The sequence below is a fragment of the Letharia lupina genome (assembly GCF_014066315.1).
Source record: "Letharia lupina isolate WasteWater1 chromosome Unknown contig_8, whole genome shotgun sequence".
NCBI classification, from domain to species: Eukaryota; Fungi; Ascomycota; class Lecanoromycetes; order Lecanorales; family Parmeliaceae; genus Letharia; species Letharia lupina.
In genome coordinates this window covers 1732836-1753132 of record NW_023502977.1, presented here as the reverse complement: position 1 = coordinate 1753132, position 20297 = coordinate 1732836, and the positions used below count along the sequence as shown (strand labels likewise).

The window sequence follows — 20297 nt, the reverse complement described above, 5'->3', positions numbered from 1 at the left end:
AGCCCCCCACTCATCTTCATGAGCAATCCGAATGCGATGTTCTGAAGTCACGTCACCAGCTTCATGACACCCATAGAACCTACACTATCTCTCGACCGACCCTCTCGTCACCTCTCAGTCAGAGAGAACATTGTACCACCTCTGGACCCGCCCATTCAGTCCATTTTGAACTCATCATTCTCCGAAATCATCACCTCGGCCACCGTCTCCTCGTATTGATCCTGCATCAACGGCACATCAAGAGGTACCTCATCGTCCGGCGGTGTCGCAAATGGCCCCATAGTAGTCCCCTCATCCGTTTGGAAATCCAACATACGATCGCCATCACCATTGCTGAAGGAGCTGCCTGCCGCTTTAGTGCTGCTGTTATCCCCTGCAAACAAGTCCTCGTCGTTGTCACTGGTATGAGGTGCGGCCGTAATTTGTTCGTTTTCTCCGTAACCCAGGCGATCGAAACTCCAGTCCGATTTAGGACTGACGTAGGTTAAAGGCCCTGGCGCCATGCCGATTCCCTCGTCGTCTTCATCCATGTCTGGCTCCACGTTCAGACCCCTTGGGTCAACTGTGGGAGCGCCGTTAGGATCGCTTTCCGCATAAGCAGGCAAGTCATCATCAACTCCTGTCCTCATCGGACCGATCATCACTCCTTCTGCCGCCGAGCCACCACCTCCCGCTTGGTGAGCTGCTCCTACTCCGCGTAAAGCGCTCGACGAGCCATTGCGGGAGGAGTCGTCGAGACGCTTGCCTTCCCCCGCCTGTGATGTAGCACGGGAGGTTGGCTGGGATTCGGACGAGTTGGTTTCGGGGGTCGAAAGCCACTCGAAGTTCGGGCCGCCGAGGTGGTGGACAGAGCGACGTCGGTAGAAAAGGAGGTAGGCGGCGTTTGTCACCACCTTTTGGGGGTCTGTTCTGCGCGATACGGAGGAGTCTATGACGATCAGTAAGCCCCTAAATGAACAGGACTCGGCTAGTCACTCACCATTGTATTCATACCAGGTCTGATTCTCTTCCATGAAGTTGGATGCGTATGCAGTATAGTGACCGCCTCCAAGACCGCCGTAGTGATTGTCTACCGCAAAGAGATCGTAGATTGGACTCTTTCCCGCTTCCTGCATGGCCATTCTAGTAGTCAGATCCAGGCCCTTGATTGGAAAGTCGACGGAGACATCGAGCTTATCTCTGAAGCGACCTTGTGCGCTGAATCGCTTGAGGTGTATGACAAGAATGTCGGGCGATTTCCACAGTTCGAACTGCTTGCTGGCGCGACGGTGTTCTTTGCACCTTGGACAGTACCAAGCATCACTTTCAGACAGGATTTCTGGCTTTCCGAACTCATCAAGGCAGTCGCCAAGAGTGACGCCGTTCTTTCTTCGACTGTAACGAGATTTTCGCTTTTCTTCCAGCTCCGGATCTGGCAAAGTGCTGACGTTCTCCCAAGTACGTGAACCCCGCATTTCTTCATTCGCACGATGAGTAGCCCCAGAGAAGAGAGCATCATAGCCTTCTGGGGTCCAGTCGAGCAGAATGGATTCACCCAAGTGTATTAACGGTAAGCTTTCGCCCGGTAAGGTGTCTCCATCACGCCGCAGCTTCGAGGCTGACTGATTGCCTTTCCGGGAGTATGTGATTAGCCCTTTACTATTGCGCTGTGTGTTCCTGCCAAACGTACCAAAGCCCATTCTAGGCTGAGCCAATTCTGCAACCTCTGGGAGTCCATCCGAATCGTCGGCAGAATCCTGAGCTTGAGCTTGTGCCGCAGGTGGTACATCATCTGCATCTTCATCGCTGGAGGGTGGGCTCACCGCCCGGCTCTGACGTTCCGAAATTCGTTCCATTACACTCATTTTTGCCCTGACAGGGGATCCCCCTGAAGGCTCTGGTTTCCTTGAAGCAATGGTTGGGTAAGTTTTGCTCTCGTCAGACAGAGTCGTCAAGCCGGTGGGTATCATCTCGGTCCCGTTAGATGCGATGTATCTCATCTCAAAGAGGCTCCTGACGCCAGGTGTAATGAAGGCTCCAGGCCGGAGCATAGGGGCCAGTGGGTTTAGCTCAGGAAGGTTGGATTTTGGAGGGGCTGTCTCCTCGCCGTCGCGCATAGAGATATCGATCATCCCGTCTTCACTCTCTAAAGATTTGGATTGCACGCCGGAGTCTGTGGATGAGTCTGCCTCGTCCGTGTGCATAACAACAGTGTCTGAGTCCTCTGTGGCAGAGTCAATTTCTCCTCCAGGTCCATCTTGGGATTCAGCACCCTCTCGCAGGAAGTCCCGGGTCGTCATGTTTTCCACTCGGGCCAGGACCTTTTGTAAGATTCTGTCGTAGTCTTTGGCTTCCTCAGGAGTGACAACGATGAAAAAGGGAGCCCCAAAGACTTGCTTCTGCGTGTACTTCGACAAGTTTTCCTTCACTCGACGATGGAACACAGGTACCATCATCTTTTCTGCCAAGGGAGATGCACCCTCTGGGATGTCATCGTCGTCACGATTGAAGTTGTACATCTTGAAACCGGAAGTCTTCTTCTTTGGAGAAGGGTAATTAGTAGGCTTGGCCTCTACCTCGTATATCGCAATCTGGTCGGCTTCGACAATGTGCTCGTCGCTGATAGAGGTCTTATCCCCAAAGAATTTGTAGAATTTGTTTTTGTAGATTTCTGCAACAATCATCCGCTTGGCTTCGACCCCTGGAAATTTGCCGGCGACGTACTCTTTGAGGGCCATAAAGCTCGCGTTCTTGTCGATATCTACAGCAACGCTAATTGGCGTTCCGCGCATGGGAAAGAAAAATATGGGCTTTGACCAAAGGCTCTCAATCGGTAGTTGCAGGGTGAGGTTGTTGAACGGATCGAATATGATGCTGACCTTGTCGCAGACCGGGCAAATGACGGTAGACTTGTACATGCCTGCAAATAGATCTGTGATGACCGAGTCGCTCCGTGCCTTGTAGATATCCCAACACTTGTCCGCCATTTGCTGTAATGCTACAGGATCATGAACCATTTCGTCCGTAGAATCTGGTTTTTCGACGTAGGGCTTCTTTTGGACACGATTCAGATCCTCCTGGAGACCGTCGAGCAAGAATAGCAAAAATTCTTGAGAATCCTGCTGTTGCCAGCCTGAAAAGGACGGTCCATATTTGCCAATCACGTTTTTAAAACTCCTGGGAGCGAATGAGCTCAGGGAATTCGGGGCATACCTGATTGACAGTCAGCTTGCTCAGAGCGTGCGCCCCCTGAGATCGGGACATCGCTGCGGGATAAGGCCTTACATGTCTTTGAGAAGACTTGCATAAGACTTTGCCACCGCTCCATTGTGACCGAGGGGATTGTCCGTATTCAGATCGGGCTTCCACCTGTCCTCTGTAGGCTGTTAGCATGAGGATACAAGCCTGTAGACATCGTGGGTAGATCATTTCAGGGACCTTGGAAAAAATGCCCACTCACCGAGAAAGTAATGCGTCAACTCTTCCACGCTTCGGACACACTGCAGAGCCGAGTTCATGTAGCACGTGTTCCCCAAGTTGTTCAAGCCAACAGTGCCTCGGACACGACCATTCTTTGCCGTGCGACCACGGGTCATTATCCCGTTCGGAGCCGGACTAGTCGCTCTACTAGTATTTGCAGTTGGCTTGAGCGAGTCCTTGACCGTGGTATTGCCGCTCTTAGTGATGCTGATAGGAACATTGCCATGCAACTTGATCTTCGATGCCGCATTATCGGATACCCACTCTCCTCCACCGGGCCCACCAATCATTTCTTCGAGCACGATCACCTCATTTTGCCGAAGCCCAGCGACATCCAGGCTCAAATGGCCGTTGTATTTAACATTGGCTGTCTCGTCGTTGACATCGACCAGCTCACGCTGAGTTCCGAGCTGTAAGCCTGCGAATTCGCTTGCGTCAACAACGAGCTTGGTGCCAGGGTCCACGGACAGAATAGCTCCTGGAGCAGGCGAAGTGCTTCGTGACTGGGCAGGTGTCATCATTTCTGCGCCAGACTTCCCTCTTAAACCGCCAAGAATTCTCCAAATGCGGACTCTGGTTCCCAGATCAATGCCGGAGAACGTTTTTGCTCGCTTAAGGAAAGTCTGATAGAGCTCATGCCTACTAGCTAGGATCTTCACCGGTGTTGCATCCTTTTCCTTCAGAGTTTTCGCTGTCAACGCCTCGCTTCTGTTGGGAAGCTTCAGAATGGTGAAGACAGGAGGATGTAGCTCATACTGAAGGTTCTCCTGGGTCTCACTGGTGCTGGTGTTATGACAATACCTCCTAATGATAGCAGATCCTTTGGCCAGTGTATACCATTTCATGATGAGTTCCCACGCGGCCTCCGGTAGAATTTCGAAGTCTTCACCAAGATTCAAGCCGGGAGCAAGAGGGACGAACGGTTCGCCGGCCTCATCATTGAAAGGAGATGCATCTCGATCTGTCACCAAGTTGATTCCAGTGTTATCGACAGGTCCGATTGCCCCTTCTCTTGCTTCCTTGCCATACTTGTCCGAGCCTGCGCCATCAGTTCCTCTTGCAAGTACGCGGTTGAGCCACTTGGTGGCTACAATATAGCCTTTCTGGCCTTCTCGCATAGAGCCCTGCTGAGCCAGTTGCTGGACCTGATTGATCTGATCATCGATGGGAGGGATGTCGCCAGATGTCGGCATGCTCGAAGTTGACGATGCAGTTCCATCACCACCAGACGTGGAACTTGTAGAAGACGTGGCACTCTGGGGATCCAATTCTTGAGCAAGCATATCTACACTCGTCTCTCTCTTGTGCCTCGTTCCCTGACTCTTGCTGTTCCACCGTGCTGTATTCGCTGTGTTCGCCGTATTTTTAATTCCACTACCGGAAATCGAGCCAGCATCTTGGCTCTCCATATCCACATCATCATTCGCCATAGCTGAAGCCCTCCTCTTTGCCGGTGATGATGACCGAATAGGACTTGATGTCCCACCTCTTAACCCGCTACTTGCCAACGAGCCTCTGCGCTTGTTAGGCCCAGCAGTCTCTGTCCCGCTTGCGTAACCGTCACTATCAAGGGTCAACCCAGCATAAGCGCCACTAGGTGAGCTGGCTGCTGTGGTTGACAGCTCTGGGGTGGGCGACCGCCCCTTCCTTGCTCCTTCCAGAACTAGGTGCTTGGGTATGTATGCCGGAGGTGAGGGAGATGACGTGAGACGTATAGCGGGGTCGGTGATGACGAGGTCAAGCGGAGAAGATACTTCCTGAGTATTTGAGGTGTCCTCTGAGGATTCTGGCAGCGAAAGCTTGCGCTTCTTATTGGGAGACGTCGTGAAGGTGAAGGCCTTATTCCCTTAGGGAATAAGGCTTAGGCAGAAAAGTTTGGAAGAGCGAGGAGAAAAGATGACTCGTACCCCAAGCACACAGGAGATATGATTGATTAAAGTATGCTGACGATGAGTTTCAGACAAAGCCCATCCATTAAAATATAGAGAAATCAAGTGTCGAGGGTGCTGGTGGTCCTTTCAGCATTTGAACTCGCTTGTGGAGGCGCGTCGATCGTGCTAAGCTATCAACACCTGCACGAGGTCATTGATTTCGTCAACGGTCAGCACAACTCACTACTAATTCATTTCTCGTTTGTCCGAGCCACAGTTCTATTAATGATACTGGTAATCTTGAAGGGGCAATATACATAAGAATGTATGACCTATTCGTTGAATGATAGACACCTAGATCCCCAAAACCATGCAACATTCATGACATGCTGCCATTTCCCGAGACCCACGCCATGAAATGCCGACAATATATACTCAGCCGCACTCATATGTCGCTTTTCTCCCAACCCAAAACAACAGTCACAGAAATGTCATCCACGCCAAAGAACCCAACAAGCCTGAACATATAATCGCTGTTACAATCCCAGCGCCTGCTTTATCCCCAGCTGTCATCGTTCTTGTCAAACTGGAACCGAGCATGACTGTTGGCTGTCCACCTGAAGTCGACCCAGCGCTCGGATCTCCCTTCGAAGTCCCTCCAGTGTTTTGGGTGACGGGCGGCGCCACTTTTGAGATCAAGTTCGCCTGGACAACACTCAAAGCGCTCATCTGCTCGCCAACACCGGATTTGCCGTCCCATGTGTTCTGGTACCACATCCTGCCACATGTCTGACCATTGTTTCCTCCCGAGCACTGCCCGGCGGCGCCTTGCGCTGAGCTGTAGAGAAGGGGCTGTATGGTGTCGTAGGTAAAGGGCGCGAGCTGGGTCGTGGCTGCCATCCAGCGTGAGAGGTAGGCTTTGAAAGAAGGCTGGTCATAATTGCAAGTAACTTCAGGCTCGCAGGCGACCTCAACCATGATCTTCCCACCGCCGTATTGTTGAGGAAAGAAAATATCCATGCCTTTCAGCATGCCCTGGATGCGGGTTTCCCAGGTGGAATTACCAGTTGTCTGGCAATAATGTCAGCCTTGGGGCTTGGGGAATGTCGACCCGAGGCAGTCTACCAAAGAAAACTTACGTAGTTCCACATGTTTGCGGCACCCATGAGGTAGGTGCCGATGTTGTAAGTCCATTGGAGCTCATCTGCAATAGTGCAATTGTTTGCCATTTCAGCACCGTCATAGATGACGTAGTTGCTTGTGAACAGTGGGGTCTGAATGATCCAGTCGTAGGACTTGTCGGCCCAATCCGCGTACGTTTGGTTACCGGTATATCTAGCCAGACGTGCGGCCAGTTGAAAGAAGCCCCCATTCGATATGCTGTTTTTATAGTCATATCCATTGTTCCAAGTGAAGATCTGCCATCGAAGTCCTCCACCACATGCTGTAGTATCCCACCGGCTGGCTTGTTCGTTGAATACCGCCTGGGCGAGGGAGAGCCATGAAGGCTTGCCTGCTGGAGGGGCTGGGAAGTTGAATTCTGCGGCAGACATGACCGCGAATGCCCAGAATACTTGGTCATCGTTTCCCTGTACAGGTGTCAGTTTTGGGATCTCTGTTGGCCACAATTTCTCCCGGCGTGGTCACAGTGCCGGGGAAGTATCTTGCGCGTAGCAGTTCTTACCTCAGTCTTCGTCTGGTTTGGCGGCATATAATCGTTGTCAGGCCCAACTTGTGCTAGAAGGCCTTGTGTGATCACGTCGTTGTATGTACTGTCGCCCGTATAATACCAGTATTCAATCATCTGTCCGAACATAGCACCTGCTTCCCACCAATAATAAGGGCTCGGCAACAATCCGACCGGTTGTCCCGTCTCATTGCCTGTGTAGTAGGTCATCATGCCGTAGGCAATTGTGCTTGCTGCTTGCTTTATTGAGTCTAGAGAAGGACAGAACCAGGTCAGCGATCTAAGCGCAGGGAGTTTGTGCGTCCGAACATATTGTCGGCATGCCGGTGATGGTAAGATCTTACTGGAATCTGAAAGGTCCAACTCAATTCCCTGAACAGCCTGTCCGCCATACATCAAAGCGCCCAAAGCCCCGAGCACCTGAGGTTTCCGTAAGAATAACATAAGGACAGACGTATCCCAAATACAGATAGTAACAAGTTAAAAATTAAGTAGTAAGTATATTCAAAGTGCCGTGATGCAAATTCGTTCAAGCCGTATTCAGTAGGGGCGAGGCGCAAGGCGGAGACGCTGCCATGGGCGACTGCGCCGTCAACCAGAGAGTTGTGCAGTTATGAGAAGACTCGGTTGCGATTTCGTTACTGTCGTGATGAGTGGCGCCAGTGACGATGAGGAGGAGAAGGGAAGAGGAGTAGGAAGTCGAAGGATGGTTACGATTTGCGAAGTCCGTTGCCTTGGTGGTGATGGCGTCTCTTAGCGGCGCAGCCAAGATCTCATTGTCAATAAGTAACCTTACGAGTACTTTAGAGTACCCCTGTCCCCTGTCCCGAAATAGCGACCTCAGCCCAGTGAAAGTCTCAGTAAACATCAACGCGCGCATTCAAGGATTGCCATTTTTGCCTCTCTGCTGGTCAGGTGGGATGAGATGAGATGGGAAGAATGGACTTGTTCTTGTCTGGCGCAAGCATGCTAATACGGTGATGTACATTTGAAGAGAGGGATTTATGTTGCATCAATGCCATTCGTTGTACGAACAAAGGGATGGATCGGGACTGCGGCAGAAACGCCAAGACGGAGAAAAGGTTGAGACTAATTTCCTTGTGCAGATGTGGGGTAGCGCTCTGCCGAATGAGCAGAAGTGGGGAGCCAGTACCTTGGCAGTTGGGACCATCCTGTCTACAATCTCATCAATCTCTTCTATTTTCTTCTATGTTTGATGTTTGACTTGTAGCAGCAAAAGACGAGCTTTGATGCCTTCCCTAGAAAAAGTTCCGGAGCGCAAAGGCTTCTCAACGTATGATTTTCAAAGCAAAATCTTGTCGAACGATTGGACGCAGGTACCAAACTAGGCGTCGATCTCGCTACCGACGACATGTCTGTCTTCGGCTGCGTAAATCCAGCGCATTGTATTTTCACATTCCTGGACTTTATCAATCATGATTCCCTACCAACTGCTTCCATGGGCCCAAAACTCGCGGCTTGTCCTTTCTATTTTTCTATTGCTCCGCAAGACATCATGAATGGCGAGACCCCAATACCTAAGCATTCAATCTGAGCCACGGCTTAAGACTCACATTCAGCTTCAAATCTGTGCTAGTAGGCTTGTTCTAGCTTAAATGATACTGTCGAAATTTCCCCAAGGTAAGGGGTCGCCAAAGAGATGAGAATACGGATATTAGTCTTTGGGTTTTATACGGATACACATCTATGTACCTGAGGACTGATACTGATTCTCATAACGCCATACCAATACTACCTGACTTCTATTTTTTCCACCTCATCTTTAGCTTCTTTCCAAGTGTCGACGTTCTTCTTGGCCCAATCAATGTGGCACCTAGCATATGCGATCTGGAAGCGAAGATTAGCATCATGCTTAAGTAATGCGTATGTGGATACATACCATATAGCGCTTGAGATCATCCTCCTTTTCCATTTGGAATCGCTTGAGATCCTTCAAAACACCTGCGCTTGCGTCTTTGACATCCTGATCAGACACACTGAGAGCTTGTTCAAGCTTAGTATCCGTTAGCTCGAGGTGAAAGCGCTACAGGCTGGTCTCTTACATGGACCAAGCTCTCCCTAGTCTTTCCTATCTGATCCCGTCGGGTCCGCTCAGGATCGACGTCAACAATGCCTTGGAAAGTATGACTTATCCTCCCGAAGATTTTGTTAGCTACAAATCCTCCGCTTTGGCTCTTCGATCTCGAGGGCAATGCCTGGTCGTGGCCCTGGGCCCCATGCGATGCTGATGATGGTTCTCCATGCGTTGGGGGAAAATCAGAGTCTATGGATGCTCTATCTTCGCCCTCTTGTCGCTGGATCGTACCCGCCTCGGACCTAATGCTCCGCGCAGAGGCTGAGGAAGTGGAACGCTTAGGCGGAGGGCCGGTATGGCCACCACTTGCAAGATACTGTTCGATCCTATTGGCTTCTAATTCGCTCTTCTCTAAGGACTCAAGCAGATTTTGTTTCGTTGCCAGCTCATCCTTGGTCATCTCTTCCTGTATCCTTTTCATTATTCTGAACCTCAAGACTCCGCGGACTACTCCAGCAAATTGTGCGCTCTCACGCATTGGCTCTGCAAAATTGGCGCCTAGGGTAGACGACAACTCTTCAGTTGCAATGTACGAGGAGTCCACAGCCTGCCCTATCCGCTCTATTGCAGCAGCGACAGTTGGTGACTGCTCAGAAAGCGAGAAACCGTTGTATCTCGCACCGAGTTCTGCCATGTCTGTGGAGAGGGCCGAGAGATGTGTGAGGGTACGTCGATTGACTTTCTCGATGTTTCCCTGTAAGAGAAGTTCAAGGTCCCTGGTTGCGGATTCGAAGTTGTTAAAGTAAGGGTCAAGATCCTGTTCGGAGAGGTTTTGAGATGCCGGAGGGAAGCGGCCGAAGACCTGAGTACCCGGGACTGTGTGGGCTGCTGAAGAAGCCATGCCAGAGTGCATAGGAGGAGACGATGGTGTACCGGTTGCGGAGGTCTTAGACGCCGTCTTCAATTTTGCTGACGAAGAGGGGACAGGAAGCCATTGATGTGCAGGGGTGGGGCTAGAGGGGTCGAGTGGTGGCGCTTTCATGATACTTTTTGGTATCGAGTTTACCGGGTGTGAATGCAGTACCTCATTCTGAAGGGGCGGCATTAGCCATGTCAAGCATCGCGTACTCAGCATTGCTTACCCAGCTAGCATTCGGGTCGAGGAATCTCCACCACACGCCGTCTTCTCGGACCTCGTTCATCTTCCGACATCGGTTCAGAAAAACGGCAAGCATTCTCTTGCGCAGATCTATAATGCTTGTGTCCTCTTTCGCTTTTGTAGGCTTAGCCGCGTAGTCCGCCATTGAATGCTTCTCTGGGATCGGTGGTATGATCAGTGTGGGATGTAGATTAACGAGTGTAGCTCTGAGAGAAGCAAATTCGGAGTATCGCCTGCGAACTTCGAGATCCTATATATTGTGAGAACAAATCAAGAACTCTATTCGGCCATGAATTACCCCAGTCCTTATCGTGTACGCAATGTAACTTCCCCCACTCTCATGGTTCTTCCCGGCATCTGTGATAAGAATCTGCAAGTCATGATTCTCGTAGAGTATCTGCTCGATACGACTGTCATAGCCTCCCTTCTTGCGTGGAGCTCTTTGCTGGGCATATTCATCCTCATCGTCACTCAGATCCCGTTGCCTTGACACGAATTCTGGGGGCTCGTTCGGGGGCGATTCGTCTTCGGATGTAGGAGTAGATGGGCGCTCGAAACCTGAGGTGTGTGCTTCACGTAAGTAAGGAGACTTGAGTCAAGAAGGAACCTTCTTCTCTGTTTCTTAGGATGGCATACCATGGGTTTGGGGGTTCTGGCGGGGTGCTGATGAGGTAGAGTCATGGCGGTCAAAGGAGCTATAAGGATTGTTGTCCTCGTCATTCCACATATTGAGTTGTATTCAAGGCATCAAGATGTGCTAGAGCTCAGGCAATTCAAATTTGCTTTGAATGTTCGTCACTTCATCCCACATCTGCAGTCGGCTACGGCGTGTCGGCGTTTAGGCAGTCGTCTGGCTTGGCACGATCCGTACTTTAAAGTACGGCGTAAATCTCGAAAGCCCAAGTCTGCCACTTTCATCGACTTGGTCCCTGGACACGCTCTCCTGATCGAATCGTCCGAAATTTCATGGTCCTTTCCGGGTTCGTGATGTGGCTTCAGCCAAATTGAGACCGTGTATCGACTATACCAGCTTGGTACGTACGCGGAGACGGAGGAACAATCTGCCTATGGATTTAACGTAAACACCGCTATCGAAACATTCCCGCTGAATCATGGCCCTTTTTCAGCGTATATATCAAAGCATTCCCCCTCAATAATCTCAAATTTCCTTTGCTCTCATTCACTTTTCCTACCATCTCCTTATACTTTCGTCGCCCCAACTCCTATACAAACTCTCTTCTTATGGTCAGAGGTAAGAGCGTGGAAGTCTAGCAGCACTTCCACTCAGACTCTCAGCTATGTCAAAATCAACCGGTACAGTCCTTGTGACTGGTGGTACCGCAGGGATGGGCTATGAATGTGCCCTGAAAATCGCCCAGCAATGTCCCCAATATCAAGTTCTGATTGCCTCGCGCTCCAACAATGACAACGCTGCCGTATCAATCAACCAAAGAACAGGTCACCGCAACGTCGAATATCTCACGCTTGACCTATCCAATCTGGTCAGAGTCCGTTCCTTCGCCGCGGACTACGCGAAAAAGGGCTATCCACAGATTAAAGCCCTTGTTCTCAATGCTGGTTTGCAAATCCTTGATCTCAACTACACAGAAGACAAGATCGAGTCCACTTTCGCAATCAATCACGTTGGGCATGCCCTGCTTTTCTACCTCATGAGAACATACCTTGCTGAAGATGCACGCATTCTCATCACTTCCAGTGGAACCCACGATCCAGCTCAGAAGTCTGGGCTTCCGGACGCGGTATACAATTCGGCCGAGGAATTAGCTCAACCTACCAAGGAGACCGGGAAATACTCCGGGAGACAACGCTACGCCACGAGCAAGCTCTGCAACATTATGTGGATGTACGCTTTGCACAGACGGCTGGAAAGAACTTCAGGCAAGAAGTGGACGGTCAACGCTTTCGACCCTGGTTTGATGCCCGGGACCGGCTTGACGAGAGAAGCTCCAGCAATTCTGCAATTCATTTGGCACAAAATCATGCCCCGGACCATTTGGCTGCTGCGACTACTCGTCTCTCCGAACATCCATTCGCCTCGGGATTCTGGGGCCTCGCTTGCACGGTTGGCTGTAGGAGATGATGTGAAACAAGTCAGTGGAAAGTATTACGAGGGCCAAAGACCGATACCGTCCAGCAAGGACAGCCAAGTGGTAGAGAAGCAGGAGGATCTGTGGGAGTGGACTGTAGAACGGGTCGCAAAGGATGATCAAGAGAGGCGCGATTTTGAGAATGTCTAGTGACAATTAATTGCTGTCGACTACTTTCCACTACACCTGTCATCGGCTTTGGCTAGGGTGATGTATCGCACATCGTGTATGGTGTTTGTATCAATGTCGCTCCCTTCCCAAAAATTTGATAGAACATCTCGTAGCCAGCAAACAACTGATGGAAATACTTCACGTCTTCATCGATCCTGTGAGCTGGAAATGGAATGACGATACTGACATTGGTATGGAAAAGCTTAGGGCTGTTTGTTGATCATTGCTAAGTTGGTAACGGTGGCTTGGAAGGGTGGTATATAGCCGGTTTATACCACTTTGCGTTTCTTCTGGGACATTCCAACATGGTTATTCTGAGTCCTCGAGCCTTGGAACTTAGATTCGTGAGAATGTTTCACGGTCACGATCAGAGAGAAAATGATGAATGGCGTAGTTAGGGTTTCGGGGATAACTCCCCCACTACTTTATCTTAACGCCTGCCGAAGCCGACCTCGGAAGACCCCAACTTGTGACTCTCAAGACTCTCCCCAGATGATCAATGCACATGCGAATGGATACACATGTGCATTCAAACAAGACAATGATTCTAGGGGAGGAAGGACTTTTGGCTACCTACTGATAGACATATAGTAGACCATCTGCCCGTGCCCCAGTGCCCAAATTCATGCCCAGGACTTACTGAAGCAACACAAAGGAGAAGAAGGCAGTACACACTTTTGCTCTGCAGAATGGCCCGGCGAGCAAAAGAACCGGATCTTGCGGTTGACCAAAAAGAGTACCAGATAACAGAAGCATTGGAAAGGAAGAGGAGACAGCTAGATCTGGATATTGCAGAATTCAAGGCGGAGAAAGAGAATGAGTACAGGCTTTTCGAGCGACGATTGAGAGGCAAGACCAAGGAGAATGGTGTGCAAGATGCACCGCAAATTCAACGCAAGCGCGGACGATCTGAATCAAAGAATGCTGCTGCAGAAGCTGGTTCCATGCAGAGAGAGGAGGCCAATCATGTGCAGAGAGAGTCGGGTGGTGAAAAAGCCAGTCGGAAGGGCTCAGACCCAGAAGCAGAAAATCTGATTGATACAATTCGATCGAAGTCCAGTCCAGGAGGCTCTCCAGGTCGGCCAGACCGACCCACAGAAGTGTTGCATGAGCGAGAAAAAGAGGTTCAAGGACTCTTCACGCCAAGCTATCTTCCACTTGTGGACAACACACCTACTGATGAGGGGAACATATCCAAGGAGAAACCGCAATCTCTATCTTTCAATCCTGGAAACCTATGTGCAGCAAGGCACAACAGTAGCGCAATGCTCTCGTCGTCAGCGGAGACCGTTCCCCCGCCCATGACTTCTCCTCCTCTTCTACCTGCTCGGCCGCTATCATCCAGCGTTCCACCAGCGAAGCCTTCGCACCATCGGAGTGATTCTTTTAGATCGGACAATTCCTTTGCAAGCCTGCGGAGTAGTCTTCGAGATCCTAAACAGCCTCGATCTCCGAAGCGAGTCTTGTTTTCTATTGACGATACTCTCGTATCACCGAGTACTTCTCCAATTGCCCGCCGCTCGAAGTCCGCGACGCCTAAGAAGCCGGCAGATTCCGTTGACGCTGTTGGTGGCTTTGAGAAATTCGAAGTCGTCAGGAACAAGAATGGTTATGGCCCTATCGTCACTGGATCCCAGAGCAATGACGTCGATTTCTCGTCATCGAGCGCGCCAGCGAAGGGTTGGGCGGCTAGCCTTTCGGCGTTTGATGGTGCGGCAGTAATGAATCCCTCGAAGCCTTCGCCTTCCGCTAGTGGAGCAGACGGCTTTGAGCATCTAGAAAATGACGACCTCTTTACCTTCGATGAGGATATGGGATTGGCGGGCAGGAACAGACCTCAAGCCAAAGATCCCGACGACGAGTATGATGAAGATGTGGAGGTGAAGAGCAAGGACCCACTCACAGCCAGCTCTCCACATGCCGGAAGTCTGCCGATCGAGATCAAGTGGCCAGGCAGACGGGAGGATAGAGGCTAAAAGTTGTCATCGTAAGGGTTCCTTTCGATACGAGCTCACTCAAACATGTTCCGTACGCGAAAAAAGGTAGTTTTTTTTGCGACTACTCTTCGAAAAGCGCTGACCTTGGAGATTCATTTTCCTAGATCACACCATCTACTTCGAGTTCTCGACAAATCAAGTCATCACATATCTCACATCGTCTTAAGTATTTCTACCATCACGGGCAAACAGTTGAGTCGATTGGGTGAGCAGGTAAGTCTTCTTATCGACCTCACTAATCGACCTCTTGAGAACTAAGCAAGCTAGGCCTACAGTTCGTCACAATTCACCTCGAGCTTTCCCATCAAGAATGTTCCATCACAAGTGGCCAAGGGGAACCGTCTTGCAATCATCCCTCGCCGAATGGTAAGGTCCTGCGATCAATGTCCTTTACCAGCCCACGCCGAAGTCTTCGGTCTTGCATTTTCTTGGCAAACATCGTCTCAACACCGATATCACAGATTTGATTAGGGTCCTTTAGATTTAGAAATGACGGCCAGACAGGAAAACACAATAAGTAAGTACCGCACTCACAGTTATCTTCCTTGCCAATATTCTGGTTCGTACGCACTCTAATACTTTCTTAGACGCATCTAACAGCTTGAAACCCAACGTCTCGGCTCTAGTTGAGCATCGCCCCAGCTATCAACCCATGCATCATCAGAGGTCCGAACCGAAGGAATACTCGGGCTCTAAAGCCTGTGATCCCATCACGGTTCTAGATGATGATGAGCCAGATGCTGCGGAAATCGGTTACATTGATCTTGAAAATGGCAGCGACAACAAAGCTGCTATCAAGGGGAACTACGCCGATACAACCCAACAAGCAGTGGCAGGAACTCAGGTCTTAGGCTTCCAGTCAGTGGCTAAGAGCCACAATCCCGAGGACAAAACTCAGGGACCGTATCCTGCGAGGTACACCGAAGGGGTCACGCACCCTTTATTTCGTGCTCTTACTAAGGATGATTTCCTGGCGTCAAGTGTGCAACCATTGCCAGAAAATCGTGGCATAGGCTTCAAGGCTTGGTACAGAGGCCAAGATTCTTATCGTACAGCCAACACTGCTCCCGTAATGCAACAAAAAGCAGTCAGCAGAAATCCTTCTATTACACTATTCAACGAGGAACGCACTCAAAACACGACGAAGAGGGATCGCGATGCGCCACAGTTTGACATGAGTGTACTGAGCTCCAAGCGCAAGCGAACCATCGGTGAATTGGGTTACAATGAGCTTATCTCACCTACGCAGATCGAGTCGCCCTTGGAAAAGCTAGCGCGTATGGCCAAGAAGCGTCGACAATGCCAGGAAAAGTGTGATACGGAGGCTGGAAACGCGCAAACTGCAATGGATTTCCACCCCGCGTATGGCCATGAAAGTAACAAGATTATTGGAGAAAATGTTGAGCTTGCCAGCCCTCCATGCGTGCATAAATCACTTGATGAGGATGTCCTCACAGCGCAGCGTCAAGAGGATCGAGGTGATGGCTACAAGAACACTTCCGCAACGCGTACGAGACAGACTATCACCCAGAATAGCGACGCCCATGAGTATAGTGAAGGCATCCGTGCCGCTGATTCAAGAGACAACACCTTCGTACGCCATAAGCTTAGACACAGTAAACCTCGGATTGGTGGCCCGACAAACGTTTGCGGAATCTTTTCGCCCGAGAAGAAACCTCCGGCCAAAAGATCTAATCGTGGCGCTTTCCATTGCCCAAGGTGTGATTCTCAGTTTACCACACCACAGGGAGTCAATTATCACTTTGAGAAATGCATTAACAAACATGGTAACCCAAGGAGCTTGAAATGGAACGATCATCCTAGTCTTGGAGCAGTGGGGAAGCTTAGTATGATCGTTCTATCGCCAGCCTTAAAAATCCAGACATCTAGCCTTTCACGTTTGCCAGAGAAGCAATCGATAACGGAGGAACAAGCGTTATCTTCCGCTAACGAATCTAAGCTTGATTGTCGAACGTCGCTTGTCGAGCATCGTGAGACTGGCGGTAAAGGCCTGTCTGCAGAAACACTAAAGAGGTTTCGGGAGGCTGGGAACTGGGATGTTGACATGGTAGTGGATCAGAGGGCAGACGAAGCTCAAGACGAAGAGACCGAAGTCCCTAACATTGCTTACCAATACTTCGTTCGGAAGCGCGAGTGGCTAGAGACCGAAGAGGACGCTGTTGAATCGAGCATGGGGCCTTATTACACTTTGAACGAAGCCAACGCCATCGCCAAAGCGGAAGTCCAATCCCCGCAGATTGATGGATTCGAGGGTGTTCAGTCCAAGGGATGGTCATATTTCTACAAACAGGACGAGCATGGTATGCAGACGCACATGGCTACAGTCCTAGAGGTTAACATTGAGGTGGTTGTGCACCGCGGTAAGTGCCATTTTCTTCGGACCGTTCCCCAGGAACGACAGCTGATTCGAGGGATTTCCAGAGCTTGCGCCGCCCAATCAACAGGCTGCCATTCCGAAATCCGCCTTCATCTTAGCTCCGCGAGTCTACATTGTGCACGAGTTGCAATGGCTACCTAACCCCCCTGATAAGACAAATACGGTTCCAAGCCACTGTCAATCGCTTACACATGGGGTATTCACCCTCCTGAATCAGGCAAATCAACGGGCGTCAGCCGAGTATCTGGAGACTCTGACAGGCAATTGGGGTAATAGCGAGTATGATTTACTGAAGAAGGCGGAGGCGAAGAGCGATTTGGGCAAGAAAGTACGAGCCTTGAATCGAGAAGATGACTTGTTTCGTGAGGAGATCACGCTGGGCAATGAGGGTTTTGCCAAGGTCTGGGTGGAGCTGGTGGTTGTGGAGGGGCCGCGTAACTGACCACTGCAACCATTGCATTCATCGGGTTAGCAAAGACCACGCACGTTATCAAGGCTTGCAGCTTGTCAACCGACTCGTTTCTTTTGTCCATAGTCATCGAATCAACCCACTCACTGGTACATCACCAGTCTCCCAGCTCATGCCAGAGGCGGTGAATATGTTTCCGCTTTTTAAATGCGAAGGAACGGTCATGGCCGCCAATGTTACATTTACAAGGGTGTGTTCCCATGTAGGTACCTGGCATGACTCTGAGGAAATTACTCTTTGTAGCGATTATTTACCGAAATGGAGAGTTGGAGTGCACGTGTGAAACATGAAACCGCTGGGCAGCTGCTAGCCGTGTAGGTACCTTAGCCTTACCCTTAGCATTTACACTCGCGTCCGATAGCGCCCGGGGATCCCTGTTAGCGGGGCAGCCTACGTGTTTCCACCGCCAGTACTTTAAAGTACCTTACGAGCTGATCTTTCCTATTGTTCATTCGTCCTCACTTCTTATTAGTCGCCGACGCATGAAACATGTGCACTTCCTTCTGCAATGATTATTGTCTCGGACTCTTGCATGTCCAGAGGCTCCAGCAATAATAGTGGACCTGACACAATACTACATCAGCTTACAAGATGCTGTAATCCTAAGACTACTCTGATGCATGGGGGCACCAGGGGAGGATTCCCGTGTTCTCTTGTGGCCAACGCATACAATTCGGCCCCATCCACACCGCTGACACCGTCCCTAGCTTGGCAGTCGAGAACATCAGGCCACCCAATTATCAGTCCGAGAGGTAGTACTCGTATCCGCTCTAGAGGCCTCACGGCATACAACATATACGACAAAATTCCCCAGTGGTCTCTCACTTGCCAGTTGGCAGCCGATGCGGCCGCTGTTTCAACAGTAACGTTGCTAGGTTGTGTGCTGACATGGTTACATGAAGGATGAATAGACTCCGCGCTGTGTGTTGACAGCCGTTACTGATAAGTTGGAGGTATCTACCTGGACATGAATGCGCTTTGCTGGTACCCGGATCTTTGGCTAGGGAGATATAAAGTCGCATGTACTCCCGTTCCTGATTCGCTTGCTCTGCATATTCAGGCACAAGGATCACTCATCAATCTCACCCATCGGACCTGCAATTGTTTCTTATTTTAATTACCACCCACACCACTCCAGCAAATGTTTCAATGCGGTTGTGACCCGTTGAACAATTTCTACTCCCTCAAAAACTGCGTCCACATCTACACCTCGTCGCCTTCACTGACCGCACCGCCGAAATCTCCCGCCAAATCCCACAGACGACCAAATCGCAGACCTAAACGAGCCTACATACCACTCTTTCCTCAGCCGCCAACTACGCCATACTACTGCCTCCAGCGACCACAATGCGAACTCACTCTCCTCGACCCAGCAACCCCACCAGCCTCAGAACCACCAACCTCCCCGCTTCCTCCACTACCTCGCCCTCAGACTCGCCGATCTCGACATCGTCTTCCTCCACACCATTGAGCCCACGGTTCGCACCGGTTCGCACCAGCACTTCGCCTAACTCTCCTTCAATCTCCTCTCGGCCACCTTTCCTCCGCTCCACATCCTCACCCACATCTCCTACAACAAATACCAGCCCTGCATCAAGCCACAGCTCGACAGATGACTCCCTCTGGTCTGCCTCCCTCTCACGTTACTCCTTCTGCTCTTCCAACTCCCAAAAGAGTACATCGCAAGCATCTTCGAGATCTACATCTCGCGCTCGAACAAAGAAGGAGAAGACAAGGAAGAGACAGTCAGGCACGGTCACTCGATGCGGCCGACATGGAGATGAATGGCTGTTTCGGGGCTGGACCGATATGATGAAGGCGCTATGGAAATGATGGGAAACAGGCGGTGATAGTGGCGAGATGACAGAATAACTAAGCTGCATCTCGGCAAAAAGGATAAACGGAGGAATAGATGGACGGAGTCTGAGATCTGAGTGCGGGTTGCAAGCCTTTGCATTTGCATGCGGTTGGGGAGTCTTTTACACTGGGGATTACTTTGCGAAAAACGAATATACCCATTGATAATCACTACTCTGGCGGCGCACCTGAAGCAGATACATGCGAAATTCTTTCGTCAAGATCTACTTAATCCACAAAACACTACGGCTCTGATCCACACTATCCACTTCTTCCACCCCCGTCTCCCCAACCTCGCACTTCGCAACTGATCCCGTCACCTAAACCACCCACCCTGACCCCTTCTGCCGTCGCAACCCCCAAAACCTCGCCACGCTCCCCCATCTCCTCCCCGTACATCCACGCCCTTACCACCCAATCTCCAGCTTCCCGCTCGCGGCGCAGCAACGTTGGTCCGAAACCCTCGGTGCCGTGGCGGACTAGTGTGCGTGTGTGTGTGTGTGTGCTCCGAGAGCCTGGATATTCAGGCATCGGGATCGTTCGTTGGGGTCCGTTCGATGAATGGATGGATGGATGGATGGATGGATGGGCGCGCCGGCAACGCGGGGGGGATACGAACGGTGAGGGGGGCTTGGGCTTGGGCTGGGGTTTTCGGTGCGTGGTCGTGTAGATATGTCAACAGCATGCACTGGTCGCGTGTTTTTCGGTCGATATTTGCGAGGCCTGGGGAGCTGGTATGGTTTGGTTTGGTAGTTCGAAAATGCCTGCGGATGTTGTCGTTGTGTTTGCAGATACGTTCTTCTTTACTTCGAGGACCTTTTCATCGTTGCCAGGAACGAATTATTAAGCTGGGTGATCGAGGCATTAATTTATTTTACGAGGTTGTTGGGGTAGCTTGCTTGATCGGATCGGGGAACCGTAGGCTTGCATTGTTGATGAGGATGCGTTGCTGATTTCCTGTATTCATGAGGGTTTTCGACGATTTTAATTATCGCTTGTGTATATTGTTTGGAAACATTTGTGTGTGTTTAGGTGTCTGTTCAAGGTCGTGTCTGTGGATTGTTTTGCTTGTATGAGACGGGAGTG

The 20297-nt window shown here is 50.6% G+C and overlaps 5 protein-coding genes across 5 annotated transcripts; 2 read left to right on the top strand and 3 right to left on the bottom strand.

Annotated features, from left to right (window-relative positions):
- Positions 1 to 155: 155 nt before the first annotated feature.
- On the bottom strand, positions 156 to 7461 carry HO133_010342 (uncharacterized protein; the record flags this gene model as incomplete). Its single annotated transcript, XM_037301195.1, has 8 exons — positions 156 to 928; positions 980 to 3192; positions 3265 to 3355; positions 3440 to 5297; positions 5871 to 6401; positions 6470 to 6919; positions 7015 to 7268; positions 7362 to 7461. 8 exons carry the CDS (start codon positions 7459 to 7461, stop codon positions 156 to 158), a joined length of 6270 nt encoding a protein of 2089 aa, XP_037154012.1.
- A 1308-nt stretch (positions 7462 to 8769) lies between these two features.
- HO133_010341 (uncharacterized protein) lies at positions 8770 to 10938 on the bottom strand (the record flags this gene model as incomplete). The annotated part of the gene is made up of 6 exons (XM_037301194.1): positions 8770 to 8865; positions 8918 to 9031; positions 9081 to 10142; positions 10195 to 10461; positions 10510 to 10769; positions 10848 to 10938. 6 exons carry the CDS (start codon positions 10936 to 10938, stop codon positions 8770 to 8772), a joined length of 1890 nt encoding a protein of 629 aa, XP_037154011.1.
- Positions 10939 to 11509: 571 nt separating this feature from the next.
- HO133_010340 (uncharacterized protein) lies at positions 11510 to 12469 on the top strand (the record flags this gene model as incomplete). The annotated part of the gene is made up of 1 exon (XM_037301193.1): positions 11510 to 12469. One exon carries the CDS (start codon positions 11510 to 11512, stop codon positions 12467 to 12469), a length of 960 nt encoding a protein of 319 aa, XP_037154010.1.
- A 710-nt stretch (positions 12470 to 13179) lies between these two features.
- HO133_010339 (uncharacterized protein) lies at positions 13180 to 17327 on the top strand (the record flags this gene model as incomplete). Its single annotated transcript, XM_037301192.1, has 7 exons — positions 13180 to 14416; positions 14592 to 14626; positions 14680 to 14700; positions 14755 to 14853; positions 14959 to 15004; positions 15075 to 16868; positions 16930 to 17327. The coding sequence occupies 7 exons, from the start codon at positions 13180 to 13182 to the stop codon at positions 17325 to 17327; spliced, it is 3630 nt and encodes a 1209-aa protein (XP_037154009.1).
- A 1382-nt stretch (positions 17328 to 18709) lies between these two features.
- Positions 18710 to 19044, bottom strand: HO133_010338 (uncharacterized protein; the record flags this gene model as incomplete). The annotated part of the gene is made up of 2 exons (XM_037301191.1): positions 18710 to 18976; positions 18997 to 19044. 2 exons carry the CDS (start codon positions 19042 to 19044, stop codon positions 18710 to 18712), a joined length of 315 nt encoding a protein of 104 aa, XP_037154008.1.
- Positions 19045 to 20297: the final 1253 nt, after the last annotated feature.